We start from the raw sequence: 26,469 nt of genomic DNA on the forward strand, positions 1-26,469 counted from the left end.
GTTTCTCATAACCAGTCCTGCAAAAGACCTTTACCTTCTTCAGCTTACGCTCTGTGGGGAGTACTGAGAAGCTTAGCCCCATCTAAGTGCCAAGTCAACCTGACAGGAATAAATCTATATTTACTATATAATAAATATATGGGAGTAATATATAGTAAATATATAGGAGTAAATCTGTATTTATAGACAGGAGGATCTATATAGTTGGATAATAGACAGGTTATCCAACTGTAGCACAAGGGTGAGCCTGTGAAATTAAAAAAAATTTTTTTTATCCTGACTCACTGTGAAATAAGCACCTTCTCCTTTTGGGACTGCTATAGCAGAAACCCACCTCTCACCCTCTCTTTTCCTTTCTCTTTCCACCTTACATGCCCATAAGCACCTTTGCTTTGTGCCCTTCACCTTAGCCATTGCTCTTTGCACTTAGCCTGGTAGTAAAACAGATGGGGAGATCACCCAGGAAGCTCAGTTTGCTGCTTCAGAGTTAACTGTGCTGCTCAGCTAACTTGATTATCACATTTAACTGAAAACACCTGCAGGGACTGTCAGCGTATGCTGCTGCTGCTGCTAAGTAGCTTCAGTCGTGTCCGACTCTGTGTGACCCCATAGAGCCAGCCTCTAAGTGTGGGCCCCATACATACCCTTTTCACTGTCAGACTGAATTAAATGAATGTGTTCGTAAGTGTACATGCCTAGGTCGGGCCGTGGAGCAAGTCCTTGCATCACTTTGGTGGCTCCTTGGGGTAGAGCTCAGATGCCCTGAGAGCCTGTCTTACTTTTGGACTCATGCCTACAATGGAGGAGACCCGGATTTGATTCCCAGGTTGGGCAGATCCCCTGGAGAAGGAAATGGCAGCCCACTCCAGTGTTCTTGCCTGGAGAATCCTATGGACAGAGGAGCCTTGCAGGCTATAGTCCATGGGGTTGCAAGAGTTGGACACGACTGAAGCAACTTCACCACCACCTTATAGTCTTAGCAAGGTAGTGTTTGTGGGAACTGACCCAGTGGTGCAGCCTGCCTGGGGAAAATAAGCTTGTTGGATGCAGGCTCTGCAAGGCCTGGGTGGGGTCTCAAGATGAGGGTGAGATACAGAATTCCCTTGATGGTCAAAACTTGGGCTCATATTGCCTCACACTGTATTATCCCCTTTTGAATGACCAACCCAGCTGTCACCCAGTTTCAGAACATCTGGATGGGGAAGTTCTAATGTGAAGCCCCAGGATCACAACATAGCTCTGGATAACGGGGCCCTTTGAACCACTCTGTCATGAGTTCAGATGGCCATTCCACTAAGGGAGTTCCAGTTTGGTGCTCGTGCTCAGCTGCTCAGTTATGTCCAACTATTTGGGACCCCATGGACTGTAGCCCACCAGGCTCCTCTGTCTATGGGATTTCCCAGGCAAGAATACTGGAGTAGATTGCCATGTTCTTCTCCAGGGGATCTTCCCAACCCAGGAATCAAACCTGCATCTTTTGTGTCTCTTGCATTGACAGGCAGATTCTTTACCACTGAGCCATATGGGAAGTCCTGCCTGTTAGGTACACCTACTCACTATTATGTCCTGTGAACACAGCAGTGAGTTTTTTCTTTTCTTTTCTTTTTTAACTTTACAGTATTGTATTTGTTTTGCCATATATCAACATGAATCACCACAGGTATACACGTGTTCCTCATCCTGAACCCTCCTCCCTCCTCCCTCCCCATACCCTCGCTCTGGGTCGTCCCAGTGCACCAGCCCCAAGCATCCTGTATCGTGCATCGAACCTGGACTGGCGACTCATTTCATATATGATATTATACATGTTTCAGTGCCATTCTCCCAAATCATCCCACCCTCTCCCTCTCCCACAGAGTCCAAAAGACTGTTCTATACATCAGTGTCTCTTTTGCTGTCTCATATACAGGGTTATTGTAAAGTATGGTATAAAAATATAGACTAAATATAAAATAGAAAGTGCTAAGTGCTCTCAAGGAAGTGAATGCTATTAGAATGATGGGAATGGGCAAGCAACTGTTAGATCCAGATGGTCAGAGGAGGTGACATGTAAGTCACTACATGAATGATGTGGGAGAGCAAAGCCATGTGAAGAATTGGAGGGAGATTCTTCCAGGCAGAGGGAATGGTAAGTACAAATGCCCTTAGAAGGGAACTTGCTTGACATGGAAGCATATGCGGTTTATTCAGAGAGTCATGTCAGTGCGTCACAAGCTGAATTTGGACAACTAAGCAAGGAACAGACTAGGTATGGCTTGAGGGGAGCCATGGGAAGAAGCTTGAATTTCATTCTAATTGTAATAGGAAGTCACTGGATGATTCTGAAGAGTGACATGATCTGTTTTTGTTGTTGTTGTTTTCTCCAGTGTTGCTCTCTTGGTCTCTAGAAAATGAGCTGAATTGGGGTAAGAGTAGAGTCAGGGAAATCAATTGGAAGGCTAGCACAGTAATCCTGAACTGGGATGGTGGTGGTGGAAGTGTTCAAATTTGGGATCTATCAATACTTTAAAGATAGGGCCAACAGGATTAATTTATGAGCTAGATGTGGCTTGTGAGAAGAATCAAGGATAACTCCTGGATTTTGACCTTCTGCAGGGAAGAAGGGGGTCTAGTTTTGTTATATGAGTGTGGTGGGGTGGGCAGGGATCAGGAATGAACATATCCAGGGTTCTGTTTAGTGCTCTCAGCATACAGATGCTTTCTCTTTCATACATATCAGCATGGGGCTGATGAGATTACTCAGGAGATCAATAGAGGAAGAGCGGTCCCACAACAGTCCCAGGCATGGCAGCAGTTAGAAGTGGGGAAAGAAAGATCTAGCAACAGAAACTGGAAGGAAAAGCCTGTAATCAGATCAGAAGCTCCTGGTTGTGTCCTAGTTAGGAGTCACACCTTACACAATGAACCAAAATGGAACTCAGGAAGACTAAGCCTACCTTTTGGGAAATAGGTAGATTACTTGGAAATAGATTACTTGGCTTATTTAAGGTGATGACTGTGTAACTGGTTTACCATTGATGTATTTGGAAACGGCATGTTGTTTAAGAGTGAAGCCCTGGAATCAGACAGACCTGAGTTCAAATTCCAGTTACACCACTTACAGCTGGGGGGCCCCTACGGTTATCTGGGTCTCTATGTCCTGATTTATGAAAGGCAGGGGGTGGCGGGGGGGATAGTAGGACCTACCTCAGAGTCATGTTGTGAAGATTAAGTGAGTTGATGCATGGAAAGTGCATCATCAAAGTTGATGCATGCAGAGTGCATGTCTGGCATGGAGTCAGCACTCAGAAATGACAGCGTTTACCTCATTAACCTCTGTTAAGGTCTTTTGCTGTGAATGTTTAACGCTTTGTGGGATACTGTCTTTTCTACTTTGCATTTTTGGGTCTTCAGTTGCTATTTATAATGGCTTTTTGATATCTGTTGCTGGCTCTCAGCTTGTGATAATGCCTCAGTTGCTTCAGCACTGACACTTGCCCTGACACTCAAGACAATAATGATGTCACCCTGGAAGGGTTTGGAGAAATTCCTTCAGGGTGACTGAGCTGTGATCTCTCTGGATTGTCACGGCAATATAGAGCTGTGTTGACCCTTCCCATCCATGGAGAAAAGCTCTTATCACTCTTTGTGCCTACTCAAAGTTAAAAGGGATCAGAATTCATGCTCAAGAATGTAAGAACATTAAAACTGCTTTGCATTTGTTGAAGATCTTTGACTATTCAGTATCTGCTATCATTGCAAAGATATCAAAAAGCAGTTATTGGAAATTTTAGTTTACAGAAGAGAACATGGAAGTTCAAAGAGTCACATATTTTGCCCGAAGCTACAATGCTACCAAGTTTCAAAGTCAGGATTTGTACCCCTGATCCTACCTGAGTCCCAAGCCTGTTTAATTTCCTCACTACATTCTACCTCCACATAAGCGCTAATTACGGATATGAAGCCAAAATGATAGCAATATGGTTTACAGCTCACTTTAAGTTGATCTTTCCTTCTGATGTATTTTATTTCCTTTTCAATTTCGTAACATAAGATTATTCCTTTTCAGATCGTAAAAAGTCTTAAGTGATTTAGTTTTTCCCATGGTGGCTATTTAAATGATCTTTTTCTATAGAACTTCATGAGTTTTGATGAGTTTAAAAAATGGAAGGAAAGGTTGATGTTGCTTTGAGGGGGTGGTATTCATAACTAAATATTTTTTTGCATTCCTCGAGATAAAAGGTCATTACTGTTCCTTACTGTTCAGCGTAAATTTTCCATACCAGTGGTTATACTTATGAAGAATCTCAGTATATTCATCAGTTGAGAGCAGTCTGTAATGCATCTTGAGTTTTTTTCTTTTTTTGTCCCCTAGACCCAGGTTGCATTGTTTCCTAGATGCGGTCTCGTTTAAATTATTAGTAATCTAAGCTATGGGCAGTAGCCACCTTCCTGAGGAAGCTGGTCTACTGTTTAGAAATATATCTGAAGTTCTCACTTCATTTTCACCCCAAGTGTATACTCTAATAGCTGATCCAATTCTACTGTAACCAAATTTACCTTTGTTTCTCATTTCTCCCCTTCTTTCCACTCAAATGTTTTTGGTGGAGTGGGAGATCAAGTCTTATTTGCCTGAATATTCCCAGAATTTAGTTTGTTGGCCACATTGTAGGTGCTCAGTAAAAATTTTTTGAATTGAGAGGAATCTCACTTTTTATGTCCTCTTAACTTCTTTGCATCTTAACTCAAATTCAGTATGTCTTTATCCTGTCTTGTATCTTGGAGCCCATCTCTCTCATATGAAGTACTTGAGATATTTCATTTGCAGAGGGCCAATTTTAAATCATTACACATAAAAATGATAGCATGGTTTTAGAGCAGATAATAGTCTCCAAAATAAGACACTTTAGCACTGTCCACGTTTACTTTATTGAAGATACCTTGGCAGGATCCATCCGTCCATGTTGTTGACCTTTATGTAGTGCTACCAGCCCAGTCCATCCAAATGCGTCCACACTATAATTGAGGGGAAAGTTAACAGTCTGAGAAATGTTTTACTTTTAATGACCTGACTGTAGGTGATTGATTAATTTCCAAGGAGATTTGGGATCACAACGACAGTCACAGTATATTCCCTGTTGCTTAATCCCATGTTAAAAAAATTTTAAGGTTTCTTTATCATATGCTACTAAAATAGAAAAAGAAAAGAAAATGAAAATGAAGCAGATTTGGCTGTCTGTGTCCTGCCATGGGCTCTGGATTCTCAGCTCGCTGCTATGATTGATTTGTGATGGCTCATGCAAGTGAATTTGGAATGCACGGAGAAGCTGCTTGCTCCTTTTTGCTCCCTTAAGTGGAATGCATGGAGTGCTGATGGGAAATCTGGCAGGAGAGCAGGGGAAGGAATACGACCCGAGTTTCCACAGATTTGGAGGGAGACATGTTTGTAACCAAAAGGGAACCCTACCCTTTTCACTGCCCTACTTAAAGCCGCAGTCTGCACTCCGCAGGGTGGCATAAGAAGGCAAGCTTCCTCTGGAAACTGCTTCCCCTCTAGCCTCGCCCTGACCACTCCATTGCAAAGACCTGGGCCATCAGCTGCTTGTGGTGGCCACAGACTTATGCAGCTCTCTACCTTTGCTTATGTCCTCATCTCCACCAGATGCTTTCTGCACAGGTAAAGCTTGCTGTCCCCCAGCCCAACCCTGTGCATTGTGCATGCCTTGGTCACAGCCTCTGAAACACTTAATTCACCAATTTTTCTTCCTCTCTGTTATAGGACAAGCTGCTTGATGATAGGCCCAGTGTCTGCCTCATCATTGGTCCCACTCTGCCTGGCCTGCTGTAGGTGCTTCACAGAGCAGCCTCTGGTGGGAGAAAGTGAGGGAGGCCTTCACCAGCTAGTCCCATATACACACATGATGAAAAGCTGCAGCAGAGTTCACTCCCTTAGTGATAAGGAATTGGATGGCATTAGGGTTGAGCCAAGAGCCAAAGAGTTACTAGAAGTTAGTTGGATAAAAACAAAGGACATGAAGGAAGAGGCTCCCAGGTAATAGCATGTGAGCAGTGTAATTGGGGTACCAAGAGGAAGAGGCCAAGGTAGAGATTAGCTTAGGAAGAGCAGGCAGGGGTGATAAAATAATTGTGTGTAATGAAGGATTTTTAAGTGAAATCTTTAGTCTGAGCTTCATAATTAGACAGGCAGCACTGAAAGCCAGATCTTGTTCAGGCGGTCCTAGACTTTGAGTTTGGGGGTGACAGATGCAGAGTGCGCCAAAGCATTTGTTCAGCTAGACCAAGTGTTCATCCCTTCCAGTTGGAGTTGAGAGAGTGCCAAAAGTTAGCTGAGGAGCCCCAGCCCTGATGTAGCTGGTAAGGACAACGTAGGAAGCAGACCTCTTAGCCAAAAGAATGCCCTAAAATTCAGGTTCGATGGAAACTATCTTGGTTATTGAGATTCTCTCTTATTTTTTAAAATCATATTATAACCTTTTTAATGTTTAAATAGTTTTGGCTGCACTGATCCCTTTTACACAAGGAAACTTTCAACCTCTTAGAGTTGATAGATTGTTCATCAAGGATTGTCACAAAGAAGCAAGAGTCTTCATTCCAGTCTTTGATCGTCAGAGCTGACTCTGGGGTTCCAGACAGTGGCAACGCAGCTTCCACTGACCGGACATGAGGTTGTTGATCTTTGTTGAAAGAATCTTTTTCTTTCCAGACTATCTGGAAAAAATAATTGTACATCTGGGTACAGCCATTCAAAGAACTAGAAGACTTCCAGCCCCCTCTGGTATTGCTAAAATGACATAAACCCCCTATCTATCATTATTTAGAATTTTGACTTTGGAGGAAATGAACCTAGGCCTCCATTTTTATTTTTTGTTTATCATACTGCAATTTTTGCCAGTATACCTAAATCCACACCTGTGACCTTAGTGTAGAGCTCCACAATGAGAAAATTCTGCCCTTGAGTTGTCTTCACCTTGGACATTACTTTAGGGTTTATTAGCTTGGAGATTGAGCCAATCTTCCTTGTTTTAATCAAGGTATTTCCTGCCCTTCCCAGCACTTCAGGCTGCTGCTGAGATGCTTCCAGTGTAAATTCTCTTCTGTAGTCTCCATCCACACTGGGAGTCTTCCTCCTTCCTGGGGGTCTTCATACGACTTGTTTTAGTCAGTACAGAGGGGACTGCTGGGCATAATTGGTTCCTTCCATGCTCAGACATCCATGAATACCTGGAGCCACAAAGCTGTGGGTCATGTTCTCTCTCTCTCTTTTTCTCTGTCTCTATCTCTCCATCTCTCAAATATGTGTTGACTGCATCTCTTTGGTACAGCTCCTGCAGTACAGCCTTTAGAGTTTGTCCTGCTGGGTCATGTTCCATTCAGTTTCCCAAGGACTAGATACAGTGTTCACCAGGATCAGTGACATTGTGACCCACGTTTGATATCAGAGGGCCCAAATAAACAGAGAATAAAGATTTACGCAGAATTAAGAGCACAGTCACTCATTCTTAAGAGTTCAGGCCTTGCTAGTAATGAGGGGCCTCCAAGGCTTCAAGAAGTTAATATGCTCTCTTACACACATTCAAATTAAGGCTTTGCAAAGCTGCCCTATTGTTTCATTGTGGGGAACCAGAGCTGTTGCCACTTGTGCTATAAGAGCTTGGTTCTTTCATTGGAATTAAAGGAATTTGCCCTTCGGCAACTGTAAAAGGATGAGAATCTAACTGTTGGGTTTGTTTGAAAATCAGTTTAGTGCCGGAAGGCCTGTCTGATGGAGTTCAGGAGGTAGCATTCTAATCCCTCTGTTTACTCACGCCCAGGTTCAGTGTCTGCTAGCCCCTGAGAGCTCCCGTACCATCCTTCCCAGGCTCTTTCTGTTCCAGCCACTATAGCTTTCTTTGAGTTCTTCAAACACACCCTCCTCTGACCATAGTGCCTGGGACTGTTACCTCTTCAAGAGTATTCTTCCTTCATAGAATGAATGCCTGTACATTCTTTAGAACAGTGAGTGCTTCTAAAGCGGGAATGACTTAGGAAGCTTATTAAAATGCAGATTCTCCTTCAGCAGTTCTTGGAAGAGCCTGGGATCTGGCATTTCTGACAAGTTCCCAGGTGAAGTTGGTGCAACTGGTCCTCTGGAACTCTTCTTTCCATCTTCAGTTTAGTAAAGTCTTCTGTTTTTCATGCTTCTGAGGTTGTAACCTTTCCTTCATAGAGGACTCTCAACTACTGTACCGTTTCTTTAATGTGAGCCATTATCTGATGAATGTTTATCATCTACTAAAGTACGAACCCTGCAAGAGTGCAGAGTTCAGGGACCACCTGTTGGTTTGCTCACGCCTTCGTTCCCAGGACCTATCACAGTATGGCATATAGGGTGCATTGTGTCATCCTGGCTTTTGACAGAATGGTTAAATTTATTAGTCTGAGATGCATAAGATTATAAAACCCGGGATGCATAATTTTACCCATGCATGATTTTTTAAATGTAGGTTGGTCATTTGAAAAAATATTGATTAAAATCTTCCAGTTTGGGCATATTTCATCATACAATATATTTTTTAAAAATAGTATTTATTAGTATCACTACCGATAGCATTTTTCAGGTAGTCCTTAAGTATTGGGAACCTATCAGACTCATGGTGGCAAATCCAAATTTTCTAAAATTATACTTACTGCTTGAAAGAATGAATTTTATCATTATACCAAATACTGTCAGTTGTTTTCCTTGCAGTGACAGACTCAACTTGGTTCATTTCTGAGAAAAATGTCTGCCAAATACCGAAGTCTGAGTAACCACAGTCTCTCAGGTGTTCTTTCAAGCTAAAATGGTGTTTCATGAGAAAAGAGGTTAGTTTAGTTGCAGCTCAAATAATTGCACAACTGCTCTCCCTCACGTCAGTTCTGGTATGTAATAGAAGTACTTCGTGCCTATTTCCTATTCATTACAATCTAAAAAATATTTGTTTGGGGGAGAATGGATGTATGTATATGTATGGCTGAGTCCCTTCACTGTCCACCTGAAATCGTCACAACATTGTTAATCAACTGTACCCCAATACAAGAGAGAAAGTTAAATATATATATAAAATTTTAAAAACGTGTGCTAAGTAAACAGTCAGGGTTTAATCAAATTAATAATTGTTACTACTTTCTCTAGGGTATTTTTTGTTTGTTTTTTTCTTTAACATGTGAGTCTGTGGTGGTAAAGAGTACAGTGATTACTGGTACAGCTTGGTGCCACTGCTAGATTAGTGCTAAGGCATGAGCATTTTTACATACACTTGTTATTGCATCTCATGGAAGCCTTGAAAAGGTCCTGGAGATCCTTCAGGAGTCCATGGACCACACTTTGAAAACCCCTGTTAACAGCTTAAACCAAAATCACCTTCTATTAAATATGATTATTCCTGCCTCTTCCTTTAAGAAGAACAAGGAAAGAATTTGAAGAAATTTCCTTGTATATTAAAGCAAATTTACTTACTTGTATAGAAGTAATACTCTGAGAATTTGAGGAATTCTTTGATTGAAAATCTCATGGACAGAGAAGCCTGGTGGGCTGCAGTCCATGGGGTCACAAAGAGCTGGGCATGACTGAGCGACGAACACGATTGATAGTAAAGAATCCATCTGGCAATGCAAGATACCCAGGTTCAATCCCTGGGTCAGGGAAGATCCCCTGGAAAAGGAAATGGCAACCATCTCCAGTATTCTTGCCTGGAGAATTCCATGGACAGAGGAGCCTGGAGGGCTACAGTCCATAGGGTCACAAAGAGTGGGACATGACTGAGTGACTAACACTTTCGCTTTTACTATGATTGCAGAACTTATCTGAAAATTCCCCTGTGTTGCCTATTAACATCTAGTATTTTTTGATTCAGATATCTTTAGTATATCTTGTTTGATGACAGTTTAAGTGGGGCATTTTTTTTTTAGATTACAAAAATCTACAGATTTTTGAAAATTGATTTTTGTAGAATTTCAATTTTTAAAAAGTGGCTCAAACTCAGGTTCCTAACTTCTCAGAATTCTATACTGTACCTTTTTACTTATTGAAAAGAGCTGATTGCAGCTCTTTCTTGTTTTCTGTTTTTGAGAGCCTGTTTAATTAAATAATTTGAAATTCAAAGTTTAGAATTCTCATGTTAAATTCCCTTTTAGACTCTTCCTGTTCTGCAGATGTTCTTGGTATATTTCACCATAAGTTGAAATGTTACAGTACAAACCATATAGACTTCCTTGGTCTTTGCATTGGGTAGCATACCTGTTACTTTTTAAATAATTATATTACCTTTAGTGGTGAGTTCAACTTTAACATAAAATCAGTTCATGGGAATAATCATTAGGAGATTAAGTTGTGTGTAAGATAAATGTGAAACACAGATTGAATTATCTACCTTCAAATTATTTACTTGTTTTTAAAAGTTAGTGTGGTTTTAATTTGCATTAGCTGGAATATTTTGTCTTGAAAAGAAATGGACAACTCCTTGTGGTATTAACACCAGTGGGTAGATGTTATAGGAAAATAATATCACTTCATTACATTATGAAGACAAAAGAACATGAGCTTGTAAAGCAATTTTCCTCCTATTAAAAAACAAATTAAAAAAAACAGAGAGCATAGGATTTGAATCATAGCTCAGTTCCTTCTTGGCCTGGTGACCTTGAATAGATTATTCAGTTTCTCTGGGCCTCAGTTTCCTCATCTGTCAAAGTGCAATAATCACCCCTCCCTCATGGGAATTGAATTTAATCATACAACATATATAAAGAAGTTAACACTTTGCCTTACATGTGATAGATTCCCAGTAGAATTAGTGTACAGTTTTCAAAAAATTTTAAAAATATTTTTTAAAAAGTATAGAAAGAGGACATGTCAAAAATTTATGAGGCTCCTAACTTATTTATATAGTTGATGAAAGAAAAAAGCACTGAAAATAAGATCAGTGAGTTAGACTCATAACTGGTAACTGGTTAATGTTCAGTAGGACAACAAAAATCTTAATTTATGAGATTATTTTGTCTCCTGGACAGAAATTATTTGCCTCTCTATCAGACAAAAATATATGCAAACTTACCCATTTTAACACAAGTTGAAATCTATCTTCCCAGAGACTGAATCCTCATCAGTAGTAAGTACAAAGTCAAGCAAAAATTACTTTTCCCTAGAAAATTAATAAGAGCCTGCTGACATTGTAACTGTCCTAGGAAGGCAGGACAGTTAGGCATTGGGAAGTTAGAGGAATGTCAGGTAATCAGTGCCAGTTACCTTGGATTTTAAAATCTTGTGTGGATGGAGATGAGACCTGGGGGCTGCTTGAGGATAGGAGGAGTTAAAACTGAGACTCCTGCCTTAATCTTGGATCCTGGACAGCTTCACTTTCATCGAAAATGTGGCCTGGATTTTATTTTATTTTTTTAATTAATTTTATTTTATTTTTAAACTTTACATAATTGTATTAGTTTTGCCAAATATCAAAATGAATCCGCCACAGGTATACATGTGTTCCCCATCCTGAACCCTCCTCCCTCCTCCCTCCCCATACCATCCCTCTGGGTCGTCCCAGTGCACTAGCCCCAAGCATCCAGTATTGTGCATCGAACCTGGACTGGCAACTCGTTTCTTACATGATATTTTACATGTTTCAATGTCATTCTCCCAAATCTTCCCACCCTCTCCCTCTCCCACAGAGTCCATAAGACTGTTCTATACATCAGTGTCTCTTTTGCTGTCTCGTACACCGGGTTATTGTTACCATCTTTCTAAATTCCATATATATGCGTTAGTATACTGTATTGGTGTTTTTCCTTCTGGCTTACTTCACTCTGTATAATAGGCTCCAGTTTCATCCCCCTCATTAGAACTGATTCAAATGTATTCTTTTTAATGGCTGAGTAATACTCCATTGTGTGTATGTACCATAGCTTTCTTATCCATTCATCTGCTGATGGACATCTAGGTTGCTTCCATGTCCTGGCTATTATAAACAGTGCTGCGATGAACATTGGGGTACACGTATCTCTTTCCCTTCTGGTTTCCTCAGTGTGTATGCCCGGCAGTGGGATTGCTGGATCATAAGGCAGTTCTGTTTCCAGTTTTTTAAGGAATCTCCACACTGTTCTCCATAGTGGTTGTACTAGTTTGCATTCCCACCAACAGTGTAAGAGGGTTCCCTTTTCTCCACACCCTCTCCAGCATTTATTATTTGTAGACTTTTGGATCGCAGCCATTCTGACTGGTGTGAAATGGTACCTCATAGTGGTTTTGATTTGCATTTCTCTGATAATGAGTGATGTTGAGCATCTTTTCATGTGTTTGTTAGCCATCTGTATGTCTTCTTTGGAGAAATGTCTATTTAGTTCTTTGGCCCATTTTTTGATTGGGTCATTTATTTTTCTGGAGTTGAGCTGTAGGAGTTGCTTGTATATTTTTGAGATTAGTTGTTTGTCAGTTGCTTCACTAATCTACTTTGTAGCACAGGAGTACAGGCTTCCCTGGTGGCTCAGAGGTTAAAGCGTCTGCCTCCAATGCAGGAGACCTGGGTTTGATCCCTGGGTTGGGAAGATCCCCTGGAGAAGGAAATGGTAACCCACTCCAGTATTCTTGCCTGGAGAATCCCATGGATGGAGAAGCCTGGTAAGCTACAGTCCATGGAGTCGCAGAGTCATACACGACTGAGCGACTTCACTCACTCAATCACTCACTTGTAGCACAGGAGTACAGTAGGGAATTTACTTCACTATCTCAGCCTGGGATCTGTAAGGAAATTTATGACCTCATTCAAGTTTATTTTACCAACATCACTCAGTGATACTTCTTGAGTATGTACTTCATCTGAAGTACTTAGTATTTCCATAAATAAAGCTCCTCTACAGATAAGTTCAGAATCATAAACACACAGGAAAAATAATCTGTTATCAACTAGAGTCACTGGGAGTAATGTACAGGAGTATCAGAATTTTAAAAATGCCGATAATAAAACAGTAACAGAAAAATCCCACAGAGACTGTAAAATAAATATGTTTAAAAACATAAAGCAAAGTGGTTATCTGAGGAAGCCTTAGAAACATCTGAGAAAAGAAGATAAGCATAAGGCAAAGGAGAAAGGGAAAGAAGATATACCCAATTGAAGATACAGTTCCAAAGAATAGCAAGGAGAGATAAGAAAGTCTTCTTAAGTGAACAATGCAAAGAAATAGAGGAAAACAATAGAATGTGAAAGACTAGAGATCTCTAAAAGGAAATTGGAGATACCAAAGGAACATTTCATGCAAAGATGGACATAATAGCAGAATTATGCACAACAGCAGAAACAGCAAGGGATTAAGAAGAGATGGCAAGAATTCAGAGAAGAACTAGACAAAAAAGGTCTTAATGATGATGTGGTCACTTACCTAGAGCCATCCATCCTGGCGTGTGAAGTGAAGTGGGCCTTAGGAAGCATTACTGCAAGCAGCTGGTGGAGGTGTTTGAATTTCAGCTAAGCTGTTTCAAATCCTAAAAGATGATGCTGTGAAAATGCTGCACTCAATATGTCAGCAAATTTGGAAAACTCAGTAATGCCCACAGGACTGGAAAAGGTCTGTTTTTATTCCAATCCCAAAGAAGGACAATGCCAAAGAATGTTCAAACTACCGTACAATTGCACTTGTTTCTCATGCTTGCAAGATAATGGTCAAAATCCTTCAAACTAGGCTTCAGTAATATTTGAACCAAGAACTTCCAGATGTACAGGCTGGATTTAGAAAAGGCAGAGGAACCAGAGATCAAATCGCCAACATCTGTTATATCATAGAAAAAGTAAGGGAATTCCAGAAAATCATCTACTTCTGCTTCATTGACTATGCTAAAACCTTTGACTGTGTGGATCACGACAAACTGTGAAAACTTTTTGAAGAGATGGAAATGCCAGACCACCTTACCTGTCTCCTGAGCAACATATGCAGGTCAAGAAGCAACAGTAAGAACTGGACATGGAACAACAGACTGGTTCCAAATTGGGAAAGGAGTACATCAAGCCTATATATTGTCACTCTGCTTATTTAACTTCTATGCAGAGTACATCATGCAAAATGCCAGGCTGGATGAATCACAAACTGGAATCAAGATTGCTGGGAGAAATATCAGCAACCTTAGATAGGCAGATGACACACTCTCATGACAGAAAGCAAAGAAGAAGAGTCTCTTGATGAGGGTGAAAGAGGAAAGTAAAAAAGCTGGCTTAAAACTCAACAGTCAAAAAACGAAGACCATGACATTCAGTCCCATCACTTCATGGCAAATAGGAGGGGAAAAAGTGGAAACGGTACCAAATTTTATTTTCTTGGGCTCCAAAATCACTGCAGATGGTGACTGCAGCCATGGAATTAAAAGACGCTTACTCCTTAGAAGGAAAGCTATGACAAACCTAGATGGTGTATTAAAAAACAAAGACATCGCTTTGCCAACAAAGGTTCATATAGTCAAAGCTATGGTTTTTTTCAGTAGTCACATACAGATGTGAGAGTTGAACCATAAAGAAAGCTGAATGCTGAAGAATTGATGCTTTTGAACTGTGGTGTTGGAGAAGACTCTTGAGAGTCTTTTGGACAGCAAGGAGATCAAACCAGTCACTCCTTAAGGAAATCAACTCTGAATATTCATTGAAAGGACTGATGCTGAAGCTGAAGCTCCAGCTCCAGTACTTTGGTCCCCTGATGTGAAGAGCCAACTCTTTGGAAAAGACCCTGATGCTGGGAAAGATTGAGGGAAGGAAGAGAAGGGGGCGACAGGATGTGATGGTTGGATGGCATCACCGACTCAATGGACGTGAGTTTGAGCAAACTCTGGGAGACAGTGAAGGACAGGGAAGCCTGGTGCGCTGCAGTCCATGGGGTCGCAAAGAGCTGGACACGACTGAGCAACTGAACAACAACCAAAAACATAAAGAAAGGACTAAACCCAGAAGGGTAGGCAGCATTGGAAGAATCAATAGAACTTATAGAAGTTTAAAAAATCATTAAAATTAAAAACTCCAAATAAATACCAAATTAAACAAAGCTGAGGAGAGAGTGAATGAACTGGAATATGTATTTTAGAAGATTGCTAGACTGCAGTTCAGAGAGATAATGAAACAGAAAATATTTAGAGAGACATGGAAGGCAGAATGAAAATATGTCTCTAAGATGTGCTAGAAGGTGAGACTAAAGAGAATAGGAAGAGGTAATATTTGATGAGTTTAGGGCTGAGAATTTTCTTAAATTGAGAGATATGAAGCATCAGATTCAGTAATCACACATCCAATGGATAGAATAAAACTAAGTCCACACAAGTTGATATCTTAGTGAAGCTGCAGAACACTCTAGAAATAGAGAATCTGTAATGATCTCTTCAATATAAAGAGCTCCCACATCTCTTTATATCTTCAATATAAAGAGCTCTTATAAAGAAAAGCCCACACATCCATGACCCACATGGCATTAGAAAGTAGTGAATGAACTTTCTGTCTCTAGCCTTGTACTTGGCAACATAAGTCGTGGTACAGCATGAGCAAATTCAGTGATACCGACTTTCTTCTCCTTGAACTTCTCTGTTGTTAAAGTGCTTTTTAGACTGATAACCATTAGGCGTGGCATTTTATAGCTGGACATTATTTGTTCTACTTATTATCATCTATTTTATGAAATCATCTTCATAATTTTAGGCTTAATCACCTCCAGTGGTCTGAGTGTGGAGGGTTAGCATTCTTTCTCCTATCTTTAGATATTCCAGGCACCGAACTAGAGCAGTTACTGCTTGGCAGTTGCCTTAGGGACTTCTCTGGCTTTGTGAGCAGGAGAAGAAACCTCAACATCTTTGGTGCGGTCTGGACTTAACTAAGCTTCTCCTTTGCTGCTGCTTTCTCCACGTGGATCAATATATCTCTCTCCGTTTTCCGGACATAAATAGAGGTCTGAAGCTTTTCCTCACTTGGGAAGCATCCCTGGGAGGAAGTCACATGCCAGGTCAGCTCCCTCATGGACAATAACCTCAGAGTTAGGAGAGAATGGGAGTGAGTGCTGACAGGAGGGATGCCTTTTTGGAGATAAGGACAGTACAGAAAGTTGCTCCACTCATGGTACAACTGTTCTTATTGCTTTCTCATTATTTTTTTCATTCTGCATTCCATGGTGGGTACCAATAAGTCCCATAATACAGGGTTGTGACTGATATATCACCTTGGATTTCTCTCCAGGGATCTAGTCAAATGTGTCTTTGGTTGGGCTTCCAGACAGCTCTCACTCCTTCTTTTGGTTTCTGTTAACAAAGAAACAGCCCTCCGGGGGACTCTTTCTCATCAGCCATTACCATTACTGACTTATCTTCCTCTCTTTTCCTCAGCAAATGACCAGACAGTGCTTTGGTGTCTGTCAGATCTAATGATCTTCAGAGAATGTCTTTCTTTAATTACTTTTCATTTTTTCTTCTTTTCCTCTACCTAACCCAAACACATATCCACTGTTCCTTTGAACGGTTATTTTGTACCTTCCCTCTTTGTGGAAACTGGATTATTAATTTTTTGTTATTGCTGTAATTGAAATGCCCACATTTCAATTTCTGCTGTGAGCACTACTCAAAATTTAACTGGACAAGACAGAGAGAGAAACAGGAGGTGAGGTGAAACATAAAAGCTTTTTATTTTCATAATGGCTTGGAGCATGCCCTCCCTGAGAGTGGGGAAAGCAGGTACCATGGCAACAGGTTCTATCTCTGGGAGGGCTTCAGTGGCATTGGTAGTACAGGAGTCTGGAGGGTGGGGAGCAGAAATCAGGAGCAGCAGTAGCCTTTCCAACAGGAGCTTAAGGTTGCAGGCTCACTTATAGTGATTACTGCCATGTTTCATAATTGAGTGTGTCTGTTATACATACATGGCCAGGTTGTTCATGGAGCTGGAAGCCAGCGGAACTAGGAGACAAGGGCACGGACCTTGAAGCTCCTCTCTGTCCCCTCTAGTAGGTGCCTGGGTGGCGGCACTCCTGTGCTCTTGGCACACGCCAGATCCCTTCCAAACTGTCATCCACTCTTCCCCCACCACCTTCCTGCCTCTCAGGCTCAGGGCTCCAATCTGCTTGATCAGGAATTACCAGAGTGTGGATCTTTCCTGTCAGGGCCTTATAGAAATGCCACCCAGCTGTTTCAAGAGGTTTCCTTCACCAAAGACCTCTATATTGAACCCCAAACATGCCAAAGCTGTGTGAGTTTTTTTTTTTTTTTTTTACTCTTCCCTAGAATAAGTTCTTATCGTAGGATTTTTTTTTTTTCTCCGACTCAAAATGCTGACCCTCATAAAATGTGCACAACCATGCTTAGTTCTGCTAATAGCTGACTTCCTATTGGACCTTAAACTGAAAGATCTGAAACATCAGATTCAGTAGTCACAGCAAATTCCAAAAGGAGAAATAAAACTAACTCCACACAAATGGACGTCCTAGAGAAGCTGTAGAACGCTCTAGATGGAAAGAAAAATCTATCAAGAAGAACCTTTGTATGATAAATAAGAGCCCAACAGCCATGCTGCTGCTGCTGCTGAGTCGCTTCAGTCGTGTCCAACTCTGTGCGACCCCTCAGCCCACAGTTAAAAGTTTATTTTCAGGACTTTGTGCCCTGGTTACACTCCATGCCGTTTTTATCACCCACCCAGGGTCCATGGAGACAGGCTGTCTCCATACACAGCTCACAGAAAGGCTGATTTCATACCAAGACTTGCTTCATTATAACGCAGTCTCTGCATGTACCCATCAATCCTGCCTCCTCGAGGCTTCTGTTTAAATTTGTTCTCTGCGTCCTCCTTCTCTTCATCCCACTTGGCACAGCACCAGATAGTCTTCAGAACCCTTTTCACCTCTTTTTGTTGCTCTGTCCTTACAAGCTCCCTGTGAAGTAGATTAGAGAGGGACGGTGGTCCTTTTTTGGCCTCTTTGGCAGCCACATCATTTATATGCTGCCTCCCAAGTGCCCTGGTACCCATTGGCATGGGTGCAATATATTGAAATCAGCAGGGCTGATATTTTGAAGCTTGAGTTCCTTCAAGTCCCTTGACCACCAGCCTGAGAATAGCCCACAAATGTTAAGTGCTTGTCCTGCCAGGTACTGGGCGTACATTGATGAATAAGGCTTGCATTGATGAACGGGGCACACACTGCTGAACTTTTCCCTCCTGTAAACCCAGTTATTCTCCTGCACCAAATGCTGGGCCAGGGAAATTCTCCCTTTCCTGGCCTCATAGAGAGGAATTTGATGTTAAGTTTTTTTCCTTGACCATTAAATTGCATGAACAATAGATGAATTATAATTACAGGAATGCTTTAATAGATGTAGAATTGTGTTTATTTTTAAAAATATAGTAAGATGCCATCCTTGCCTGGTGTATCTTATTATTTTACCTGAGACTTTTGGTCTGCTCTGTAGAAGACTAATTGTTTTATCTGGACCCTTAGCAAAGTTGTTGAGTCAATAAACAATTGGAAAAAATTCAGTACTGTAACTAATCAAAGAAATGCAACTTAAAATGAGATAGGTACAATATCATTTACTACTTATTAAAAATTTCAAAATAGTATTGCCTTAGGGCTCAGAGAACTAAAACATTCTAGGTGGGGGTGTAAATGGATAGAAGTCTCCTAGATGACAGTTTGCTAGTATATATTAAAAGTATTTATACGCTTTAATCTAGAAATCCCACTTCTGTGAATTTATTCTAGAGAAAGAAAGATGTGCCAGTATTGAAAACAATTGGATTATCCAATAAAAGAGGATTTCTTAAATAAATTATAGAATATCCATACAGTGAGTGAGTGAGTGAAGTCGCTCAGTCGTGTCCGACTCTTTGCGACCCCATGGACTGTACCCTACCAGGCTTCTCCGTCCATGGAATTTCCCAGGCAAGAATACTGGAGTGGGTTCCCATTTCCTTCTCCAGGAGATCTTCCTGCCCTAGAGATCAAACCCGGGTCTCCGCATTGTAGGCAGACGCTTTACCATCTGCGCCACCAGGGAAGTCCAGATCCATACAGTTGAATACTAGAAACCTTAAATATGTAGAATAGGACAGTGAATGATATGTGAAAAATTCATAGTAGAGCAATAGAAACAGGTTATAAAATTGTGTACACACAGTATGATTCTGGCTTGTATTAAGATACATTAAGATACATGTCTGTATCCATGTATGTTTGTGTGCCTGGGAAAAGCATAGGGCATAACATGTAAATCTTAAAAAATGGGGTAAAACTTAGTTATTTCTGCTCAGTGGAATTATGAGTGATTTTTATTTTCTTTGTGTTTTGCTGTCTTTTTCATTATACCACAATGGATGCTTTTCACTTATAATACCAAAAAAAAAAACACCCCAAAAAACAGGCAGGGGAGGGAGTTAAGTCTTAGTTTTTTTCCCCCCTGATGATAACACCAAGAGAAAGAAAAAGGATAGCTATTTTTAAATGGTCACTACACCTTAAAAGACCTGCCATGCTGCGATTCACGGGGTCGCAAAGAGTTGCGACACGACTGAGTGACAGAACTGAACTGAATGACATTTACTGGTTCTGTGTTAAGGGAGATAGAAACATTTTATTCACAGAGTGTGTAAATTTCACATTCTGTGTCTGTGCTGAGGGTGGGGGAGTCATATGTGGGGATGTGCATGTTTAAGGGAGTGTACATCTGGGTAGGGTTGTGTATGCATGCACGTGGGTATGTGCACACACATGCGTGTGTGTGTGTGTGTGTGTGTGTTTGTGTGTATGTAGCCAGATGTTATAACCTCGCAGGACCACCATCCTTGCAGGAGGTTCTTAGATCTGCATATCCAAAGATACTGCCTGTGCTGAGCTGACCACTGTGGTTCACACCCCTGACTCATTGGCAACGAGCTCTCTCGTTTGATGCCCAAGGTGCTCTTACAGGCATCCTGCCTTCATTGGATCAGGAGTCTAAAGAACTTACAGTTATACTGAGGCTTCAGGAGACAGCCACATCTAGAACTGTGCTCTGACTTCTTGAAGCCTCTTGCTATTTGTTTTTTTTAAGCACCAACACCAATTCATACGCTCTCCTACCTTCTGTGGAATCCTACCTTCCACAGAGTAGCAGGACACCCTGAACCTTGCTACTCCCTCCCCTCGAGTTTGCCACACATACTTGATCTTTCTAATGGGTTTCTCCTTTGTTTATTTCCTGCCCCTGTTTAATGATTACTTAGCTTTTTACGTAGCCCATCCACATGCTGGCACCTGTCACCAGGATTTTCTCCCTTCCATGTGATTTTCTCCTTCCATATAAATTTCTGGAAGGTGGCCTTCTGTTTGCAAGACTGAGCAGTAGATCTGCTAGTGACTTGTTTTCAGGAAGAGCCGCTTCCGAACTGGGTTGGGGCCACAGAGGTGGATGGGGTGGGGTGAGCTGCCAAAGCCTCAGGGCGTTCCCATCATTGTGTGGGAAACCATAGGATTGGCAAAGATCCCAGGGCTTCCACTTGGGTTAAACAGCTGTTGACAAAGACTTCGGGATTCCTGCGGAAAAGGAACCAGACTCATTTAGCATATAACTTTTAAAGAGGTCTCAGGCAGGCTCTGATGTTTGTGGTTGAAGATAGTTCTTACTTGCCTGTGCATTTATACATGTGCTTTGTAGTCTCCTCATCTGTAGACTTACAGACTGCATTCTGATGAACAGGCTCAACTCAACCATCTTCCCTTTAGGGAGGCCTTCCCTAGTCTACTTAGATTGGTGCTCCTCACTGTTTTTTATCATATGCTCCTGTTTCATATCTTCTTGTCACTTTCACAGTCAGATATTCTTACTAATGTACTATGTACTGTCTTTCCAATTGGAATAGAATGCCAGTATGTCAAAAGCAGGGATCTTGTCATTCTGGTTCCCTGCTTCAGTGCTTAGAAGGAGTTGCGGGCTGTCCTAGTTGGTGAATCACACGTCGTTAGGTGTAAGAGGCTGCAGGAGTCCAGGGGAGTTGGAGCTGAGAGTGAGAGCAGAACCGCATGACCTGAGGTTAGACGGATAGGCAGGGTCTAATCACATGGGCCATGGTGAGGGGTTTGGCATTACCTGAGTTCCTGATGTTCATTACGTTGATTCATCTTTGCGGTTTACACACATCCAGGTTGGTCTGCTGAAGTCACTTCCTGATGGCATTTCTCCTGGGGCTTGGGTGCCACTGTTTCCTCAGAGTGTTTCTTTAGCCTGTGCCACATTCTCTTCTCGTCTCCATTGCCAGCAGCTTGGCGTTCTTCACCCACCTTTCCCAACAAGCTGGGCAGAACAGGATGACAAGAGCTAAGGTGTTAGGCTTTGAAGCTTGTACAGTTGGAAGCATTCCAGAAGCTTGTCATTAAACACCTTGACTTCCTCATCAAAAAGTACTGGATTTGGGCTTTATGAATGACACTCACCAAGAGCCTGAAGGGTAGGGGATTGGGGCCCAGATCTCAACTGCACTGTTTGAGTCATTTGTGTCTCTTTTCCCAGGTATTATTTGCTGTTCTCTGCCTAATGATATTGTTAGTTTTCACACACTGGATCTGTAATTCCTGTTTGTCGACACTGTACTTTGTTTTATAATTTGCTTCCAGAGTAGCAGAATTCAGTTTGGTGCTGCCTATGAGGATAAACCAGGTTTTGCCTGGCATGTGTTGAAGTAATAACTCTCCTGGCATAATTCCCTGATGAATCTATTTTTGTGATTAAGGCAATAAATGTAACAGAAGGATTTGTGTATTCACTCATATTCTAACATGTACCACTGTATATAAACACATTTTATAGGTATAGATAAATAAGATGAGCTGCTATTTCACTTCAGCTTGGACTACATTGACATTTTAGGAGATAGCAGTTTAGGTGTAGCAAGGAGCTAGATGTTGGTATAGAGTTTCAGGAACGGGGAGATGTATTAAGATGTAATTCACTCATATTTTTTTTCTAATTTTTATGAGTTGTGAAACATATGTTGTTGAATTTTTTTAAAAAGAATTGTATTCTTTAGCATCAGAAATGTAAACCTATATAAAAATGTTGATGTTCTACTCATGTGATTCTTCATGGAGGTTAGAGATCTGGGATTTTATTTTTCATTGGTCATAATAACTGATCTCCAGAACTTTTCCAGGGGGTGTCAGCTCTTGTATATGAAGAGGCATGAATTTTTCAGGACACTGTGAAATAATCATTTTCTCTGTCAGTTGCCTATCCACATGTAGCTCATAAGTTCGTTGATAGCACATGTAGGTTTATACATTTCAGTCATTTTGGTGCCTTGGCCCAGTGCACCAGTAATCCAGCTTTTCCAACCTAAGTCTCATTTATTTCAGGTTCATGGGAAGGAATGTAATTTTCTGCCTGTATCCTTTTTGAGGTGAAAGTACACTCCTTTTCAAAGCTATGCCATTCAGATGGGCTATTTCCTTTGTTTAAAAAAATCTTCATGAAAAGAAATAGATTACCCAGTGCATAAATGTGTGTCCATATTTGCGTGTATGCATACCTGTTTCTCTCTCTCTCATTCACTTGCTTGCTCTCAATTTGTCAGTTTCTCTCCCAGTAACATTGCCCACACTCCCATCAGTGGATTTGAAATCTTGATTGTACCTCATGAAAGGATTATGGTCAGTTTATAGATGCAGCAACAAACTAAAGTGAGAACCCCTGACTGTTCAGTCTTGGAGCCATTGTTCTTATTGGAGCTCAGCCACATGGAAAAGGGCCAATCCCTTAACCTTTGATGTAGTTCCTTTTATCCCTGACTTTTCATCTGTGAAATAGATCTAGTCATACAGATCTGTTATTTTAACTAATTAAAGGTTGTTAAGATGGTTCAGTTCAATGGGCTTTATAAATGTTTACATGCCATGTTTAATATTGGTGCTCTTTGTGGGTGACTATTAGCTAGGTAGCAGGTAACTAGCACCTAGAGACTGTTATGTACTCTAGGTTTCCAGCTTATTGGCTAAACATTCTGATCTTTCATGGACTTGCCTGTAGAGAAGTTGGTAAAAGACTTAGCATAATGACTAAGGGAAAACTGTGGAATAGCTTCAGAGACCTACCATGTTAACAGACATAGATACAAAGTACAGTGCTGACACATTTCAGTTAGTCAAATAAATATGAAAAGTAGCATATTCTGGTGTTCGCCTGTCGTGAACTCATCCTCTCACGGGGCTTTATTATGCTAGCTTGTGAAGCTCTTATATCTCATGGAACAGAGGCATTTAAGTCTTAGTAGTTGAGACCTTTCTGAGTCTACAGAGAAGCATAACTGATTATGTTATCCTTCTGATCAGAATTTCTCCTGGATTACATTTAAAAAAAAAAAAGAATTTTCTCCTGGAGTATCATCTTGTTGAGTGGGGGATGGTGGGGGCGGGGGAGCTACAGTGGCCTGCAAAGTCCTCAAGGTTTCCTGCCCTCAAGTCCGTGACCTGACTTCTGATAGCTTCTTTTTTGCTGGCTGTGCGGCAGGGATACTGGCTTTCACTGGTGCTGCCAGCTGCCTGCATCTGCTCTCTGTTTCCTTGGAGCACTTTTCCCAGAGACCCACATGGCTTGCTTCCTTCCCTCTTTCAGGCTGCTAGCACATGCCTCCCTCCCCGTGGCTCCTTTCCTCACCACCATGCCTCAAACTGCAGACAGCCCCCCGGTGCTGTCTTTCTATTGTAGATTTTATTTGATGATTGTCTGTTTGACCGCAAAAGAATATATGCTTTTAAAGCAGGGAATTATGGGTTGGACCGTCCGTCTTCTTCATGGCCTTATCCCTAGCGCTTAAAGCAGTCCCTTGTGCGTGATAGGCAGTGGAAGGTGCTAAGGCAGCTTTCCAGGGCCTGCCTTTTGGGACAGTGCCACCTCAAGGTGGCAGGTGAACCACTGAAGGAAACATCACCACCAGCAGAAACTGATCTGTTCACAGTGCTTGGTGGCATCAGGTTGGCACACAAAGGACCGACCATCTTATATGCCTCCTCTGTGCTCTGGCATCTCTCTCCAGACTGGAGAACATAAGCCTCAAAATAAGTCAGTCAGTGATAATGTGAAAGGACTTTAAAAACTGTAAAATGCTTTGAAAATGATAATAACACTGAACTTGAGAATGGATTATTATATAATTTGAAATAGTTAAGTAATTTTCCAGGAAGCAGGGTTCCCTGGGCCAGCTTCTCTGCAGGTCTTTCTGTATGACAGTGCTATGCTTCCTCATCTGGCCTGTGGACTGGGTCCAAGAATACAGCTGCAGGCCAGAGCCTGATCTAGCCAGGGCCAGAGAGGGGAAGCCCATCCATTAACCCCTAGACTGAAGGGATGTGCCTTCCATCTGCACAAAAGTATTCGGGTACCAAGTAGCTGAATCCATGCAGGGCAAGTAGAATGCAGGTTAGCCTATTTTTAGTCTCTAAATGACAGTGACTAATCAGGAAAACTAGACAGCTTAGCAGAAAAAGTATAATTCTTCGTGTTAATGAAACTTGGCCTATTCTCGAGGGGGCCAGTAATTCCCATGACCCAGATTAGTTTTCTCCCAGAAGAAAAGCCTTGGGATTTTATACTGTCAGTGGGCAGAGATAAACCTAATATTCTTGTTTGCTTTCAAAACATCCTTTTAAAAATAATCTGGTTCTCCTTTTACCCGTGTTCTCTTTAAGGCTAGGCTATGTAGAAAAGAAGAGAGGCAAGTGAGATAAAAATGACAGATCATATACTGTATATATTATATCTCATACACACCCACATTGCATTGTACCAGAGAGCATTTAGTAGCAGTAGCTCTGGACTGCAGACTGCCTGGCATCAAATTCCCACTTTATGACTTATTCAGTATGTGGTGGTGGTGTTTAGTTGCTGAGTCGCGTCCTACTCTTTGTGACCCCATAGACTATGACCCATCAGGCTTCTCTGTCCATGGGGTTTCCCAGGCAAGAATACTGGAGTGGGTTGCCATTTCCTTCTCCAGGGGATCTTCCTGACCTAGGGATCAAATCTATGTCTCCTGTACTGGAAGGCAGGTGTTTACCACTGAGCCACCAGTGTGTGGTAGCCCCCAGTATGTGACCCTGGACAAATTTCTGGATTTTCTGAGCCTTAGCTTCTTCGTGTGGGGGCAGTAATGGAACTTACCTCATAGGGTTATTGTAAAGATAAAATGAGTTAATCAATGGAGTACTTAATACTTGTCTCACAGTAAGTGCTTGGTCAGTGTCAGTAGCTGTTATTGTTGATGATGATCTTAATAATCTAAGGCAGGTAGGAAATAATGAAATTGAAGAAAGGGGTAAGAAAAGGAAAAGTGAGATTTTTTTTTTCCACAGGAGACACTGTCCTAGAAGGTTTAAGTGTATTGAAAAGAGCCTGATATAACATTGTGAACTTATGCTGTATTTTATAGTGCATATTAGAGCAGTCATGTAATAATGGTAATTATACCCTACGAGTATTTTATGGCCTTCGTACCTTCCAGATTAGCACTGTGGCCAAGGAGAGCCACTGGTTTGTTGCATGCTGTCAGTGTCGCAGTAAGCTGCTCTAGCCACTCCCCTGACTGCTGTCCCCCCCTTGGCAAAGGTAGCAAGACATTAGTAGACAGTTTAAACCAGGCATTTAGGGAGTTGGTGATGGACAGGGAGGCCTGGCGTGCTGCAGTTCATGGGGTCGCAAAGAGTCAGACATGACTGAGCGACTGAATTGAATTGAATTGAATTGAAGTGCAACTGAGCCTTGATAACCTCAAAGGAAGGTGACCTCCTAAAGCATGCATATGTTCCTTTTTCCCCGAATACCTAATACAGGCAAACTCTGTGCTAAGCCCTGGCGATGGAGCAATAAGGGAGGATAACGCCATCCCAGTTTTCTTGGAACTTCTAGTAAGTGGAGGAGACAGACAATGATAATTCCATGAATAATGACATAATTCACTAAGTGCTAGGAAGGAGAATTGCAGAATTAAGAGTTGTAATAAGGTATCTGACCTGGCTTGGGGTATCCAGGAAAGACCTCTTTGGGAAAAGAGAGTGATGAGTTAGGAGAGAGCCAGATCAAGAGGGACTGCAGAGCTTCCCTGATCGGGGGATAGGCATTAGAAAGGAAGGCACCCAGGCTTAACTAGAGTTTTAGCCCAGAGATCCATGAGCTAAGGGAGAGATAATGGAGGAAGGTCTAGATCAGGCAGGATCTTGAAGGCCAAGGGTTTTCAACTTGAAATTTAAAGCAGAAATCTTTGGTGGATTTTAAATAGGTACTGGAATTGGATTGGAGGAGGCCAGAGTAGGAATAGAGTTGGTTGCACACTCAGATTTTGGAACAGTCTCCACTTTAGACTGCAAGCTATATGCTAAAAGGTACAATGACTTTTTAAAATTCACCTGAATCCCTTTTCCTTTTCTCTATAGAATTTTCAGCACCAAATGGGCCTCTGTAATTGGGCATTAAAGTTGACGTATATGAAAAGTGAAAGT

General features: G+C 41.5%; 1 protein-coding gene across 5 annotated transcripts in view; it reads left to right on the forward strand.

Moving 5' to 3' along the window:
• The window catches only part of ARHGAP26 (Rho GTPase activating protein 26), a 475,515-nt gene that overhangs the window by 335,250 nt on the left and 113,796 nt on the right, over positions 1–26,469 (forward strand). For 2 of the 5 annotated variants that reach the window (XM_070374544.1, XM_070374543.1), the window contains exon 18: positions 5,759–5,827. The exons of the other annotated variants lie outside the window; for them this stretch is intronic. In XM_070374544.1, the coding sequence (XP_070230645.1) occupies positions 5,759–5,827 (69 nt within the window). The remainder of the gene's footprint in view (positions 1–5,758; positions 5,828–26,469) is intronic. 5 annotated transcript variants of the gene reach the window in all.

The sequence above is a fragment of the Bos mutus genome, chromosome 7 (assembly GCF_027580195.1).
Source record: "Bos mutus isolate GX-2022 chromosome 7, NWIPB_WYAK_1.1, whole genome shotgun sequence".
Lineage (NCBI taxonomy): Eukaryota > Metazoa > Chordata > Mammalia > Artiodactyla > Bovidae > Bos > Bos mutus.